The sequence below is a fragment of the Acomys minous genome (assembly GCF_964271855.1).
Source record: "Acomys minous genome assembly, chromosome: 2".
NCBI lineage: Eukaryota > Metazoa > Chordata > Mammalia > Rodentia > Muridae > Acomys > Acomys minous.
The window spans coordinates 4572941-4591285 of record NC_140484.1 but is presented as its reverse complement, the minus strand read 5'-3'; the positions used below and the strand labels follow the sequence as shown (position 1 = coordinate 4591285).

The following is an 18345-nucleotide window of genomic DNA, read 5'->3' as shown; positions in this document are numbered from 1 at the left end:
AGACATGCGTATTTTCACTGCTTCCCCACACTCTCTAGCCTCCCTGGCTAGAGTGCAGTGGGGTTTCAGTTGGAGTGTTAGCTACCCATGTGGCTTCAGCTGACACCAGAGCTTGTGGCTTGGTGACAGTGGGCATCTATGGTTCACTCCTTACACGTATTTAAATAGCTTTCCTGAAAAACATGGAGTTCTAACTCTGCACCTGTGTTTATGTGTAGAAGTCAATGATGTCTGAGGTTTAGTTTTGTATGCACATGCTTAAATACAGTTAAATACGCCATTGCAGCTCTTTCTTTAATCTGTAGGTGGTTTGTACTGATGAACAAACTCTATTATGTGGATTATGATTTGTAATCCGTGATGGTTAACATATACCTTCTCTTTTCAGATGGCCTTCTGATTGTCGGTGTTCACTCAGCTAAGTTTCCAAATGAAAAGGTCCTGGACAATATCAAGAGTGCTGTCCTTCGATACGACATCACTCACCCTGTGGTCAATGACAGGGACGCCAGCCTTTGGCAGGAACTTGAAGTCTCCTGCTGGCCAACACTGGTCATACTGGGACCTCGTGGGAACATGTTGTTTTCTTTGATTGGAGAGGGACACAAAGATAAACTGTTTTCATATACTTCTATTGCTTTAAAGTATTACAAAGACAGAGGACAGATCAGAGACGGAACAATTGGGATAAAACTCTTTAAAGAGTCTCTGCCGCCTTCACCGCTGCTGTTCCCTGGCAAAGTAGCAGCAGACCACGCAACTGGTAGATTGGTGGTGGCAGACACTGGGCACCACAGGATCTTGGTCATTCAGAAGAACGGGCAGATCGAGTGCAGTATTGGAGGTAAGGCTCACCTCTGATCGTGCTGTGCAGGACCTTTTTCACTTTAAAAATAGCTCAAGTAAACACACCAAGGCAGCCTGAATTGCCTGGTGACTCTATCACCGAGTGATTTTGTTATTTAGTCTGCGTCTGAGTTAACCTCCTGTCCTCTTCAGAACAAACAGTGCCCAGAAGCTCCACAGTATAAGGAGCAAATCATTAAGTTATATTGTTTTTAGGTGTATTCGTGTGTTCCATCCTGTTTTTTAATAAAAAATGTCACATTTATTTGTTTTTGGAAATATATACCAAGATTTTAGGTCAATGACATTCATCTTAAATGGAAATGTCATGTTTTTTTCTCTGAGAAAACATGTCCATATAGTTTTCAAGACAGTGACTAAGAAACTTGATATTCAGACTATAAAGTAAACAGGCTAAGGCTCGTACGTAATATCCTTTTTTCTTCACTTGTCCTTAAGAACTACAGCACACTTCTGGCCCCCTTTCCTTTCCGTGCACACACAGCCCATCTCAGTGCACATCTCCCTGCCGTGGGTGAGAGCATGCTCTAGCTCCCGTCTGCAGACTGCTAACATCTCCCAAGTACATCGGCCGGATCTGCTTGTCTGGGCTGAACTGACACACTGCAAGTTAGTCAGAGCGAAGGACCACCACCTCCTGCAGCCCATCCCCCTTGACAGGAGGAGGGCAGCCCTGTGCCTCCTGGGAGTAGTGCCGAGATTTTCTCATCTCCTGTGTCATTGTTTATTGTTTTTATTAGCGTTTGTGTTGTTTTGTGGAGTTTTTTTTTTTTAATATAGTTTTTGTGGAGCTTTTTTTAATTTGGGCTACTTGGTATTTTTAGTTGTAACAGGCAGGTAGGAGAATTGTTATTTGAAAAATGTCTTGAATTTAACTGGTCCTTATGGGTTTTGGTGTGTGTGGTATCTATATATGCTTACGTGCACATGTGCACGGAAGCCAGAGGTTGACAGTGTGTGTTTTCCTCAGTTGCTCTCCGCCTTATCTTCTGAGACAGGGTTTCTCTGAAGCTTATTGGTTTGGCCAGTTTGCTGACCTTTGAATTCCAGAGGTTTGCTTGCTTCACCTCTCTAGCCTACCACATTGCGTTGCTCTTGTTGCTGTTTTAAGACAGAGTCTACGTGTTTTAAAGTCCTAGGTAGCTTGGAACTCTCTATGTAGACCAGACCGGCCTCAGCTCACACAAATCTGCCTTCTGGGATTAAAGTGTATACAACCGTGTTTGACTTCCGGTGTACACTGGCAGTCCAAACTAGACCCTCATGGTAATGTGCCTGTACCTCACCAGATGAGCCATTCCCACCCAGATCTGCTATGCTATACCATTCAAAGTGGGGTAGGTTAGTGTTCTTCTTTTTGACACAGGGTCTCACTGTGCACCTCTGCTTGGCCTGGAACTCTTTCTCTATGTAGCTCTGACTGCTCTGGAACTCACAGAGCTATACCTGCCTCTGCCTCTTGAGCTGGGATTAAAGGCGTGTGTCACCATGCCTCTAAGAATACTGCTGTCTCTTGACATATTCCTGAACTTGATGGTTTTTAGACAGTCTGTCTCTAGCTCAAGTGGGCCTGGAACTCACTGTATCCCAGTCTCACCTTGAGTTCACAGCAGTCTTCCTGCCTCCTGTTATCACTTCTTGTATTTGTTTGTTGTGTGTTGAGAAGCACAAGGGTGCTGTGTGTCCTGCGTAGTGGTCAGGAGGCAGCGCACAGGAGTCAGGTCTTCCTTCCATCAGATGGGTCAGACGGTCAGACTCAGGTAGCTAGGCTTGCGAGCAAGCTCTTTCACTTGGAGAACCAACTTGCTAGGCCCCAGATAAGTTTTTTAAAAGAATCCTTTGGTCACATATTTTCAAGGAGTATTGATTTCATGTGACTGACAGAGTTTGTCTGTGGTAGTGTAGTATTGTCAGGTTTCTAAGGCACTTACTCTGGCAATGCCTCATGGCATTCAGACGGTTGCAGTGCTCCATATCTTCAGATCTGAAGTGCCATAGAGCTCTTCCCCCATCCATTTTTTTCTGCAAAATTCATAATGTTAAAAATAATAATAGTATTAACAGTAATGATGGCAAGCCGTGTCCCTGGCTGCACTCTAAGCACACTGCCCGCATGTCCTTATTTCCATTCCTGTAACGCTGTGAACCCAGGCATTGTTAGTTCTGTTTTACAGAAGTGAACCTAAGACTTAAAGTATGTACCCAGGCCACCAGCTAGAGGAGTAAGCGCAGGGAGGCACTGGGACTTGCATGCGTGCCCTAGCCTCCAGGTATAGTCTGCAGAGGAGTCTGTGAGCACTGACTGAGAGCCTGTGAGCAGCAGCAGCTGGGTGGGACCATGCCAAACTGTTCCTCCTTGGAGCTGTGGTGTTCCAAAACCTGAGAGGACAGCCATTAGGCCAGAGTCAGTCTGCCTGTCTTACCATAAGCCTGCCATGTTACATGGCTTTATGACAGAGAAACCCCAGGAGGGAAGGAGTGTTACCTGCGCTTCGTGACTCAAGAAGACGTGGCTCTCAAGGCTAGGGCTACTGACAGCAGCTCTGAGTAGGAGTGCTTTCCTAGAGAAAGAGTGTGGTTTTGTTTTTATTGTCACAGGAGTCTATTGTCCAAAATTGTTTTTTGTTTTTTAAATCATCCTGTGGGGCTAGAGAGGTGTCCAGTGGTTAGAGCACTTATTCTGTCAGAGGGCTTGGGCTCCATTCCCAGCACCATGTGACAGTTAACAACCACCTGTAATTGTAGTTTCAGGAGATCTGACAGCCTCTTCCGACCTCTGTGGGTACCAGGCACACACATGGTGCTTATTATACATACATATAGACAAACATGCACACATAAAATAAATCAGGTTTTTAAAAATTATCTTTATAGCTGCTGAAAGGTTAAAGTTATTTTTATCTTTCTAGTCTAGGTAGCAAGTATTTAAAATGCTTTTAAAATTATTCTCTGTTCTATATGCTACTGGACTTCACTAGAGCCCACTATAAGCCCCAAACCAATGGAAACAGAAATTGAAGGTGGCAAGCAGTTTCATTTAAAAATTTTTAATGATTAAATTTTTTTTATGTGTATGATGTCTTGCGTGCACGTGTCTGTGCACCATGTGTGTGCAGTACCCTCCAAGGCCAGAAGAGGTCATCATATCCCCCTAGGACTGGTGTTACAGCTAGTTGTGAGCTGCCATGAGGGTGCTGGGGGTTGAATCCAGTCCTCCAGAAAAGTAGCCAGCACTCTTAACAGCTGACCCGTCTCTCCTGCCCCACATTTTGAATTTCAGATAGAAGTACTGAATTACTATGTTATTTATTTTTTAAATGCCAGCATCACTAATTTTTTTCTTTTTGTTGTTGTTTTTCTAGGCAGGGATTCTCTGTGTGGCCCTGGCTGTCCTGGAATCACTTTGTAGACCAGACTGGCCTCGAACTCACAGAGATCCTCCTGCCTCTGCCTCCCAAGTGCTAGGATTAAAAGCATGAGACACCACCACCTAGCTTAAATGCAAGTTTCTAAATTATTTATTTGGAGGATATTACTTTGAAGTTGCTTTTTTAATGTGAAAAGAAAGAAAGAAAGAAATATCTCACAACTATCTTGTCTTTTAGGACCTAATCCTGGAAGGAAAGATGGAATGTTTTCAGAATCGTCTTTTAATTCTCCACAGGGTGTAGCTATAGTGAATAATGTCATCTATGTGGCCGACACTGAAAACCACCTCATAAGAAAGGTAATTTTCCATTTTAAGTTAAAGTTTTAATACTTCCAGGGTCGTCCTTGGTCATATAGTAAGTTGGAGCCAAGGCTGGCCTACACAGGCCCAGGCTGGCCTACACAGGCCCAGGCTGGCCTACACAGGCCCTAAATACTAAGAAAGAAGAAAGCGTAGGAGGGAAGGAGGGAGAGAGAAAGAAAGGGAAAGGAAAACATGCAAGGTTTCAGGAAAATTCTCTATCAGTATACTTTTGCAATTTTGGACTTCAAAAACTATTTCTAGATAATTTTTTTAAACAAATAGAATTTTTAAAACAGTGTTTTGCAGGTTTTATTCCATATTAATCACAGAAATGATATGACTGTCATATTTCATTATAGATAAACACAGTTATTTTAAACATTTTCTACCAGTAGTGATTTTGATATGGTCTATTGATCACTAAGCTGTTGTCAATTTGGAAAATAAGTGCCTGTAGTGCACCTTGTTATGTAAACACAATGTTTCTGATAGTTGACTTTCATTCAGCATTGACATTTATCTTCATTCATTCGACAGAGTTATCACATAATATATGTGCTGGTATCCACTGCACTGTAGCTTAGTAAAGCAATGTTTTTTCTTTGCTGCTGAGTAGGAGCTGGTCTGTTAAAATGTTTAATAGATATTTGTTAAGTAAGTTTATTAATGAATTATATATGTTTAATGAAACATTTATGAATTTATTTTTATAATTATATATTGTTACTTAAGGAAATAAAGAGGATGTGTTTTTGTGTGTGTGTGTGTTTCTTGAGTCTTGGAAGCTCTTCCTATATACTTCAATGTGCAAATATGTTGTTGACACAGCTGGGGCATAGTTATTGATTATGAACCCCCTTTTTAAGGCAGTGCTTCTTTAATGTGTGTAGGGTACAGAAAAATGATGTGATTTTAATTAGTGAACTCAAAAGTCAGTGCTTCTGAGTAATTTTCTCTGGGAGCTGCTCCTTAATACTGTCACCGTGTCATGGACATCTGATCACTCACTGAGACACCACGGGCAGCACTTACCCCTTGCTAGCTGTGTCCACTCCCCTGCATCACAGTCTATGCGGCCCTGTACTGGACAAGCTGCCATGTCAAAGTAATCATAGAAGGCAGTATAGTATCCCTCTGTGTGACGTGACTTCGTGACTGTGGAGGCAGGAAGTGTAGCTGCAGCTTTCTTTCGCTTTTCACAGAAATAGTCACTGTATGTTATTTTGAAGACCTCACTCGCCCAGGTCTAAGCTCATCACCTCTTACAGCCACACTCACAGGCATCGCTGTTCCACACTCACCTTCTTTTGTTCAGAATAATTTCTTTATTAATGTATAGATTCTTTATGGCTCGCTTTCCTAACTCCCCTAGCTATTCCCTCACGTGAGCAAACTGTAGATAACCATTTTAATATGCTTATCTGCATTCACTCTGCTTGGCTCTCCACGGCTGCTCTGCGGGGTAAGGTGTGCTCACCCTTCCTTCCCAGGACTAGGAGCTGAGAGGGAGAGTTGTATACATGTGAGTGACAAGTCCTCCACCGTCAGCCTTCTAAAGCACTGCTTCAGAATGCTGGATGCTCCATTGGAATTATGCACATATTGAAAACAGAAGTAACAGGCGTTGAAGAAAAGATGTACTGAATTTTTATAGATTGACCTGGACACTGAGAAGGTGAGCACTGTCGCTGGCGTCGGCATTCAAGGAACAGATACGGAAGGCGGAGAAGAGGGCGAAAAGCAGCCTCTCAGCTCCCCTTGGGACGTCGTGCTTGGAGTCTCAGGTATGAGAAAGGCCTTTCTTGGCTGGAGAGATGGCTCAGAGGTTAAGAGCACTGACTTCTCTTCCACAGTACCTTCAATTCCCAGCACCCACATGGCAGATTACAACGTTCTCTCCCAAGATCTGACAACCTCACACGGACACACTTACAGGCAAAATGCCAAAAAAATAAAATAATTTTTAAAAATCCCTTTCTATGACAGTGGTGCAACAGAAGGTGGTGCATGCCTTTAATCCCACTTGAAAGACAGAGGCAGGCAGATCTAAGTCTGGGGTCAGCCTGGTCTACCAAACAAGTTTCAGGACAGCCAGGGCTATAGAAAGAAATCTTGTCTTGAACCCTCCTCCCCCAAAACCCAGTCTTTTCTAATTTTTTTTAAATGAAAAATAGTCTTGAAATTTTTATTTGGATTAATTATGTAATATGTAACTTGTTTTATATATTTGTACTTAATGGCTTGAAGTATCCTGATTGTGTAAAACAAAGGGAACCATAATATAGACAAATAAAATACATGTTATGTATACCGTTATCCTATACTTTTCAGAAAAGACAGTGATGGCTGGTTAGCTGGCCCGCTCTTGGATGAGAGTTCTAATTTAAACAATCTCATCTGACCTGCATCTTCAATTGATGTAGCTCTAACTAACTATTTGTAGACAGATAGGATTGTGATTTCAGGAACTGCAGAGATTATCTGGAGCTACTTACTGCTTCACAGTGCCCTTGCTTACTCTAGTAGATGTCGAAGAGGAAGCCACCCTATCTTTTTCATTTTTAAAAAACTTTTCAAATAGGATAGCATCTTTTGCTTAATTACAGAATCTCACCCTACTGAGTGAGGCAGATGCTGGTAATAAATGAGACTTGCTGTCTCTGTGGACTCTATTGCCCGTGTGTGCATTCTAAGAGAAACACTGGTGTTCTTGTCGTTGGTGCTGAGCAGCGCTGACATGGTTGACGGTGTCAGACATAGAGAAAGCAGGATACACGGGAAGTGGAACTTGAAACTAAATGGTTCTGTGATCTTGGCTCATTTGAATGGCTGCACATTTGGAATTCTTGCTTTGCTATGCTAGTGTTGTCTCTCAAGAGAAGGAAAACTTTATGCGTTCTATGTCAGATTCATAGCCAGTAGTTAATATAGTGATGGAGTTTCTGATGTTCACATTTGCTGCTGTGTCTTCTGTATCTATTAGTAATTATCACAGTGATGCCATGTTAGGCAGACTCATCAAACCTAAGCCTCTGTCTCTTACACACAAGTGGTGTTGGGGAGGAGTCAGCCCAGCCTGAGCTGGCCTGGACTTGCCCGGAGCTGTGTCTCAAGTCCACATCTTTTGCAGTATGAGTAAATATGTAAATATCTGATATGCAGGATGTCTGATAAGTGACCCCTTTGGGGTCACAACCCACAGGTTCAGAACTGCTGATAGAAAGAAATAAAATGATGGCACATGTTTGTATAATTTTAAGAAATATAAATGTATATTTCAAAGTCAGTTTCTCTGTTCTGTTGTTGGTAGTTTTTAAGACACAGTCACCAGATACTTATATGTAGCCTAGGCTACCTAAGCATAGGGTGCTTGTGTCTGTAGATGTGTACCACCACAGCCAGCTAGCCAGTCTCCCGGTTAAGAATAGAGCTTTTTCTTTAAGCAGCTCCTACTGGCCTGTTTGTTTGTTTGTTTGTTTGTTAACCACCTCAGATAAATTGCTTTTATTTTCTCAAACCATGGTATAAAGAAATAAAAATGAGGGCTGAAAAAATTATATTGTCCATACATTGAACCATTGACTGAGCTACTTGCCTTTTTATTGTGTCTTCCTTTACAGTAGTCTTCTATCAGAGCATGCGCAGCCTTGCCATCCAGATCAGTGTGGGTGTGTTTGCATCATAAGCTTATGTAACTGGCCCCAACAGATGACAGTGGAAACTCTGGAAAGCCCAGGGACGTGGTTCCTCTTAAGTTCTTTTCTTTTCTTTTTAAAAATTTATTCATTTGTTATGTATACAGATTGCATTATAGATGGTTGTGAGCCAACATGTGGTTGCTGGGAATTGAACTCATGACCTTTGGAAGAGCAGTCAGTGCTCTTATTCTCTGAGCCATCTCTCCAGCCCTTAAGTTCTTTTCTAATGTCTCCAAAATTTTATAAAACTTCCTTAAATTCTACCCTAACTCAAGAAGTGGGAGAAGACCGAACTATCAGGAAGAAAACTTGAAAAGGGGTTGTTTTGTCGTATTCTTAAGCAGTAGCTTCTGTCTAGTGTGTATCAATGGAACACAGACATTCAACAGTGTGGACAGGACAGAGTGTGAGGAAGGAACTCAGTGAGCTCCCTGGAAAAGTTAGGACAGGTGAGACATTGGGAGATCCACCCACACACACCTAAACCTAAAAAGAAGGAAGGAAAAGACAAAACCCTACACTAGTGATTTCTGAAAAGAAGAGGGGACATGTGATCACAGAGGAAGGGGGACATGTGATCACAGAGGAAGGGGGACATGTGATCACAGAGGAAGAGGACATGTGATCACAGAGGAAGGGGGACATGTGATCACAGAGGAAGAGGACATGTGATGACAGAGGAAGAGGACATGTGATCACAGAGGAAGAGGACATGTGATCACAGAGGAAGGGGGACATGTGATCACAGAGGAAGGGGACATGTGATCACAGAGGAAGAGGGACATGTGATCACAGAGGAAGAGGACATGTGATCACAGAGGAAGAGGACATGTGATCACAGAGGAAGAGGACATGTGATCACAGAGGAAGAGGACATGTGATCACAGAGGAAGAGGACATGTGATCACAGAGGAAGAGGACATGTGATCACAGAGGAAGGGGGACATGTGATCACAGAGGAAGAGGACATGTGATCACAGAGGAAGGGGGACATGTGATCACAGAGGAAGAGGACATGTGATGACAGAGGAAGAGGACATGTGATCACAGAGGAAGAGGACATGTGATCACAGAGGAAGGGGGACATGTGATCACAGAGGAAGGGGACATGTGATCACAGAGGAAGAGGGACATGTGATCACAGAGGAAGAGGACATGTGATCACAGAGGAAGAGGACATGTGATCACAGAGGAAGAGGACATGTGATCACAGAGGAAGAGGACATGTGATCACAGAGGAAGAGGACATGTGATCACAGAGGAAGGGGGACATGTGATCACAGAGGAAGAGGACATGTGATCACAGAGGAAGAGGACATGTGATCACAGAGGAAGAGGACATGTGATCACAGAAGAAGGGGACATGTGATCACAGAGGAAGAGGACATGTGATCACAGAGGAAGAGGACATGTGATCACAGAGGAAGAGGACATGTGATCACAGAGGAAGAGGGAACATGTGATCACAGAGGAAGAGGACATGTGATCACAGAGGAAGAGGGCATGTGATCACAGAGGAAGAGGGACATGTGATCACAGAGGGAGAGGACATGTGATCACAGAGGAAGAGAGCATGTGATCACAGAGGGAGAGGCCATGTGATCACAGAGGAAGAGGGACATATGATCACAGAGGAAGAGGGACATGTGATCACAGAGGAAGAGGGACATATGATCACAGAGGAAGAGGGACATATGATCACAGAGGAAGAGGACATGTGATCACAGAGGAAGAGGACATGTGATCGCCGAGGAAGGGGACATGTGATCACCGAGGAAGGGGACATGTGATCACAGAGGGAGAGGACATGTGATCACAGAGGGAGAGGACATGTGATCACAGAGGGAGAGGACATGTGATCACAGAGGAAGGGGGACATGTGATCACAGAGGAAGAGGACATGTGATGACAGAGGAAGAGGACATGTGATCACAGAGGGAGAGGACATGTGATCACAGAGGGAGAGGACATGTGATCACAGAGGGAGAGGACATGTGATCACAGAGGAAGGGGGACATGTGATCACAGAGGAAGAGGACATGTGATCACAGAGGGAGAGGACATGTGATCACAGAGGAAGGGGGACATGTGATCACAGAGGAAGAGGACATGTGATGACAGAGGGAGAGGACATGTGATCACAGAGGGAGAGGACATGTGATCACAGAGGAAGGGGGACATGTGATCACAGAGGAAGAGGACATGTGATCACAGAGGGAGAGGACATGTGATCACAGAGGAAGAGGACATGTGATCACAGAGGAAGAGGGAACATGTGATCACAGAGGAAGAGGACATGTGATCACAGAGGAAGGGGGACATGTGATCACAGAGGAAGAGGACATGTGATCACAGAAGAAGAGGACATGTGATCACAGAGGAAGAGGACATGTGATCACAGAGGAAGAGGACATGTGATCACAGAGGAAGAGGACATGTGATCACAGAGGGAGAGGACATGTGATCACAGAGGAAGGGGGACATGTGATCACCGAGGAAGAGGACATGTGATCACAGAGGGAGAGGACATGTGATCACAGAGGAAGGGGGACATGTGATCACAGAGGAAGGGGACATGTGATCACAGAGGAAGAGGGAACATGTGATCACAGAGGGAGAGGACATGTGATCACAGAGGAAGGGGGACATGTGATCACAGAGGAAGAGGACATGTGATCACAGAGGAAGAGGACATGTGATCACAGAGGAAGAGGACATGTGATCACAGAAGAAGGGGACATGTGATCACAGAGGAAGAGGACATGTGATCACAGAGGAAGAGGACATGTGATCACAGAGGGAGAGGACATGTGATCACAGAGGAAGGGGGACATGTGATCACAGAGGAAGGGGACATGTGATCACAGAGGAAGAGGGAACATGTGATCACAGAGGGAGAGGACATGTGATCACAGAGGAAGGGGGACATGTGATCACAGAGGAAGAGGACATGTGATCACAGAGGAAGAGGACGTGATCACAGAGGAAGAGGACATGTGATCACAGAAGAAGGGGACATGTGATCACAGAGGAAGAGGACATGTGATCACAGAGGAAGAGGACATGTGATCACAGAGGGAGAGGACATGTGATCACAGAGGAAGAGGACATGTGATCACAGAGGAAGAGGACATTTGATCACAGAGGAAGAGGACATGTGATCACAGAGGAAGGGGGACATGTGATCACGGAGGAAGAGGACATGTGATCACAGAGGGAGAGGACATGTGATCACAGAGGAAGGGGGACATGTGATCACAGAGGAAAGGGACATGTGATCACAGAGGAAGGGGGACATATGATCACAGAGGGAGAGAACATGTGATCACAGGAAGGGGGACATGTGATCACAGTGGAAGAAGGACATGTGATCACAGAGGAAGGGGAACATGTGATCACAGAGGAAGGGGAACATGTGATCACAGTGGAAGAAGGACATGTGATCACAGAGGAAGGGGAACATGTGATCACAGAGGAAGGGGAACATGTGATCACAGAGGAAGAGAGACATGTGATCACAGAAGAAGAGGACATGTGATCACAGAGCAATGCTGAGAATCTTCAAATGATGCTCTTTCTTGGGGTTGAACATACATGTGCATATAGGATTTAGTTAGGTAAACTTTCTATATTACATATGTATTAATGTATTAAAAGTTAAATTAATATATACAAAATTAAAGAAAAAATAGGTACATTAAAAAATGTCAAGTAACAAAGACAGATAGCTTGAATAAGTACCTGAACTCAGCCTAAGTAACAACATGCAGAAATAGACTTCAGGGGGTAGAGAGCTGGCTCAGAGGTTAAGAGCCTGGCTGCTTTTCCAAAGGTCCTGAGTCAATTCCCAGCAACCAAGTGGTGGCTCATGACCATCTATAAAGTGATCTGATACCATCTTCTGGCATGCAAGTGTACATGTAGACTGAACACTCATACAAAGTAATTGACTTAAAGTGATTGGTTATTCTAAATATATATGTAATTTTTAAATATGTGTATTTATAAATAGTGCCACAGCTTCACCTAATTATACAATTGCTACAGTAAAGTAAAAATAATTAACAGTTAATTTACAAAAGTAAAGTTCACCTTATCACTTTAAATATGATAATAATGTCAGTGTGTGATACTGATATTTATGATGCATTCATCTTTTAGCAGCTGTTTTACCACATTTCCTGAATGTGTTTTGGTTCTCTCTTGATTCTACTCATGCCTGTAAAGTGTTTCCTCGTAGAGGCCACAGCCCTTCGAGTGCTGAGTGTTTCAGATGGTCTATGGCTCAGAATAATTTATAGAAAGGGTACTGTGCTGAATCCAATTAGCCTTCCTTGACTCTTTAATCAGCATTTTTCTAGATACAAACTCCACTTTTCCTATATCACCTTTAACGCTTAGGATCCAGCAGGAATGGTCCAGCTGATAGTCTGTAAATAAACAAAATGTATTTGGGCTCTTACATGCTTAGATATGTTACATGACAGCCATTAATACTCTAATCCAAGCTGGGGGTGGGCATGGTGGCACATCCTGTAGTCCCAGCACTCGAGAGGCAGAGGCAGGCAGATCATTGTGAGTTTGAGGCCAGCCTGGTCTACAAAGCAAGTCCAGGACAGCCATAAATAAATAAATAAATAAGTGTAATCCAATGATGTAGGCATGTTTAAAGGGATCAATTTCATGCATTGTGGCCTGTGCACTTTCATTTTAAAAAATAGCTGTATCTTTATATCTAAAATTTGGCAGAAGAATCTTTTTCTATATAATAATTTTACTGACTTTTTTCCATACAGTATCCTTTGATTATGCTTCCCCTTTCCGCAACTCCTAGGGTCTCCCCACCTCACAACTCCACTCCCTTTCTTTTTCTCTCTCTTGAAAAAACAAACAACACACATATACATACACACTCACACATACACAGACAACACACATGTACATACACACTCACACATACACACACAACACACATGTACATACACACTCACACATACACAGACAACACACATGTACATACACACTCACACATACACAGACAACACACATATACATACACACACACATACACAGACAACACACATGTACATACACACTCACACATACACAGACAACACACATATACATACACACTCACACAGACACAGACAGCACACATGTACATACACATTCACACATACACAGACAACACACATGTACATACACACTCACACAGACACAGACTACATACACACTCACACATACACAGACAACACACATATACATACACACTCACACATACACAGACAACACACATGTACATACACACTCACACATACACAGACAACACACATATACATACACACACACATACACAGACAACACACATGTACATACACACTCACACATACACAGACAACACACATATACATACACACTCACACAGACACAGACAGCACACATGTACATACACATTCACACATACACAGACAACACACATGTACATACACACTCACACAGACACAGACAACACACATATACATACACACACACATACACAGACAACACACATGTACATACACACTCACACATACACAGACAACACACATATACATACACACTCACACAGACACAGACAGCACACATGTACATACACATTCACACATACACAGACAACACACATGTACATACACACTCACACAGACACAGACAACACACATATACATACACACACACATACACAGACAACACACATGTACATACACACTCACACATACACAGACAACACACATATACATACACATTCACACAGACACAGACAGCACACATGTACATACACATTCACACATACACAGACAACACACATGTACATACACACTCACACATACACAGACAACACACATATACATACACACACACATACACAGACAACACACATGTACATACACACTCACACATACACAGACAACACACATATACATACACACTCACACAGACACAGGCAGCACACATGTACATACACATTCACACATACACAGACAACACACATGTACATACACACTCACACAGACACAGACAACACACATATACATACACACTCACACATACACAGACAACACACATATACATACACACTCACACATACACAGACAACACACATATACATACACATTCACACATACACAGACAACACACATATACATACACACTCACACAGACAACACACATGTACATACACACTCACACATACACAGACAACACATATATACATAGACATTCACACAGACACAGACAACACACATACATACACACTCACACATACACAGACAACACACATATACATACACATTCACACAGACACAGACAACACACATATACATACACACTCACACTCACACAGACAACACACATGTACATACACACTCACACATACACAGACAGCACATATATACATAGACATTCACACAGACACAGACAACACACATACATACACACTCACACTCACACAGACAACACACATTACATACACACTCACACATACACAGACAACACACATATACATACACATTCACACAGACACAGACAACACACATACATACACACACAGCACACATATACATACACACTCACACATACACAGACAACACTCATGTACATACACATTCACACAGACACAGACAACACACATATACATACACAGGCAGACAGACACAGACTGTACACACATACACTAATAGACTTACATACTACTACTACTAATAATACACAAAATCAGAAACCATATTCTATAAGCAAAAGACCAATAAGACCAAAAGATTAAAAAATTCCCCGACAGAGCAAAACAAGACACAGAAAGTCTACAGAAGTCCCATTGAGTTTGCTTTGTGTTGGTCGTCTACTGCTGGGCATGGCCATCCTGAAGTTTGGCCTGTATACCCAGTGAGGCTCCATTGAAGAACACTAAGTTTTCTTTGGCAAGTAAGTGCCAGTTGCAGGTAGCTTCTTGGTTAGGGGTGGAGGCTCTGTGCACTTCCCCATCTGGTTTGAATCTGTGCAGGCCCTAGGCAGCCATCGTCTCTGGGTTCCTATGTGCATCAGCCCTGTCGCGTCTGGAGGATGCTGCTCTTTGTAGTCATCCAGCCCTCTGGCTCTTAGAGTCTTCCCACACTCTCTTCTGCAGAAATCCCTGAGGCCTGAGGGAGGGATTTATGAAGACATCTATTTAGGGCTGAGTGCTCCAAAGTCTCTCACTCTACATGTTAGCCACTTGTGGGGTTCTATGTTAGTTCCACTGCAGGAGGAAGCTTCTCGGTCATAATATGGTAAATTGTCTTGTTTCAAGTTAATGAGGTAAAATTTACACAAAGAAAATTTTATTCTCACTATGTAGGTCTGTGATTTTTGATAGATGTATACAATCACATAACTATGACAGCAGTCAGGCTCACCCCAGATCGTTCTGTGGCGCCCCCACTCTAGCCACTGGCAGCAGCCATTTGTGCTTCCTCACAGCAGCTCTTCCTGTCTGCCTTCCTCCACTGTGGATGGCGGGGATGGCACTGTCAAGATCCTGGTTCTAGTTTCCTGCTTCTTGTAGAGAAGCAGCCACTCTGTGGCTCAGCACACTGCATTCAGGGGCCTCTAGTTGCCAAAAGTTACAAAGACAGAATGCCTCCATCAACATTCGTAGTTTGTATTGTTTGTGGTAGTAACTCACTCACTTCTCTGGGTAAATGCCTAGGAGTGAAATTGATGACATTTTCCCCAAGAGGCAGTCTTCTTTGGGACCAAGCATGGGCTTGAAATCATTGCCCCTGCCTACCAGATTTTGCTTCAAAAAATTTTAAGCCAAATTTCTTTTTAAACTATGCTGATTTCTTGCCTTTTCCTGAGCTGAGAAAATGTTCAGCCTTCATTTCAGGAGACATTTTCCCTTGATAGGAAGGCTGGGCCTGCTGCATTTCCTGAGCAGTCTTCCCTGCCCTTGCTCTTGGTCTTCTCTGTGGAAAGTGCTTTTCTCCCAGCAGCTGTCAAGCCTTTGCCTTGGCTTTCAGCAGGTTGGCTGCTGGTCCTGAGTTATCCTCCTGGGCTGCCGTGGGTCACTGTCATTTTGGATGGATGCACTGCTTGACTGGTTTAATCACTGCTAAGATGATTGTGTGCAGAGACGCCTTCTAGTTCCTCTAGCTGGGCTGGTGCCGTGGTTCCAAGGTAGGAAGTGGGGTCTCGCTGCCTGGGGTTCTTCTTGGTGGCATTCTTATCCTTTGGGGTTCTGTCCTGTCATCCCACTCCCCAGAGGCCACATGGTGATTCTCTCTGTGCTTGCCTCTCCAGGACAGACCTTTGCTGTTTGTTACTTTGTGCTTGGCTGTCATAGGTGCTCCAAAGTCCTGGGGAGACCAGCAGCCCAGTGGCAAAAGAAGAGTCCTCCGCTGTCCTGCCCTCCCCCACAGCTCTGCTGTCCTGCCCTCCCCCACAGCTCTGCTGTCCCGCCCTCCCCCACAGCTCCGCTGTCCTGCCCTCCCCCACAGCCCTGCTGTCCTGCCCTCCCCCACAGCTCTGCTGTCCTGCCCTCCCCCACAGCCCTGCTGTCCTGCCCTCCCCCACAGCTCTGCTGTCCTGCCCCTCTAACAGAGGACCTCCCCTACTGTGAGGAGCCTCCCTGATGCCCTCCCACAGCTGCAATTGGTCTTTTCCTGTGCCCTAGGGTGCCAGTTGGCTACTTTCCCTGGAGGCTGAAGGCAGCTTTATAGGCTCTTTCAGAACCATGGAGCTGACCTGTTATCCCTGCAGATCTCACAGTGGCCAGCAGGAGGGTGCTGGTCAGGTTTTTCAAAGCGGGATTTAAGGTGTTTTTCAGATGTCTTTTATTGAGTTTATTCCTATTTTTAAATTTATTTTAGTAATCTTTGTTGATAATTATGTTTCACCTTTTAAAACTTTTTGGACATTAGAAAGGGTAGACTAGTTTCTCTTCCTGGAGTTGGAGGCTGCAAGTGCGTCTGAGCATTTCAGCATTAAATGAACCCAGGTTCCCTGACTAGGGCTAGTACAAGGGTCAGAGGCCAGTGGAGGGAAGAGGGAAAGGGCTGAGCAAAGAACTAGACACACAAGCTCTCCCCACAGTGCACTACAGAGGAGCTCAGTTTCAGGCCTAGCTGTGCAGATGTTAATACTTAAGCTCTGTTTTATAAAATGAAGGTCATGGTAGGACTCCCAAGCTCACCGTACTCAACAGGGTGTCGTCTGGAGGGTTTTTTATGTCTCTCACCACTGTTCAGGTCTTAAAAGCTCCACAAGACGAGACCCTGAGCGGGCACAGCCTGTGCATCTGCACTAAACTTGTGGTTCTAAAGGAAATCAGTGCACAAAGGCCAAGAAGAGACATGTGCGCACTTTACCTTTGCACGTGCAGGAGACAGCTATCCTGACCTGTGTAGAGAAGCAGAGGCCTCGCTGACCTCTCAATCAGGTGTGCAGCAGCAAAGCTTTCCCTCTAAGGGCAGGCTCTAAAGACTCCTGAAGCTGGAAGTGAGCGTCTCATCTGTCCTGTGCCGTGTCTGTCTGTCTGTCTTTTCTTTTTGTTTATTTGGAGTCAGGGTCTTGCTTGTGTGGCATAGCCTGGCATATGGAACTGACTGGGTGGAGCTAACTCTGTGACTTTCCTGAGTGCTGGGAATACAAGTGTGTGCCACATACCCAGCAAAAGGGACAGAGGCTCATTTTAAATGTGAACAGAGTAACACAGTTAAGATATAATTCTCCAGTCACCCCTGATTGGCACCTCAGATCAAGGTGGAAATGGTTCAAACTGATCAAATTCTTCATCCATTTGAGACGAGCAGCCAACAGCATTTGCTAGTAAACTGTATGTGGTCCATGAGAGAAAGCATCGGTAAGGGGAACAGCAGGGTTTATAACCCAAGAAACAAACATTGAAGCTAGGCCATTGATAGTGCTCCATAGTGGTGGCTGGTGAAGAGGACACGTGCGTCCCTGGGTAGATGTGCACTTAGTGGTGTGGTGTTGTCTGGCTCTGTCACAGGCATGCACCATCTGTCTGCAGAT

At 44.0% G+C, this 18345-nt stretch overlaps 1 protein-coding gene across 1 annotated transcript in view; it reads left to right on the top strand.

Annotated features, from left to right (window-relative positions):
• NHLRC2 (NHL repeat containing 2) overlaps window positions 1–18345 on the top strand; it is a 58023-nt gene that overhangs the window by 19459 nt on the left and 20219 nt on the right. The window contains exons 3-5 of the mRNA XM_084774048.1: window positions 389–844; window positions 4473–4594; window positions 6255–6384. Of these exons, the coding sequence (XP_084630174.1) occupies window positions 389–844; window positions 4473–4594; window positions 6255–6384 (708 nt within the window). The remainder of the gene's footprint in view (window positions 1–388; window positions 845–4472; window positions 4595–6254; window positions 6385–18345) is intronic.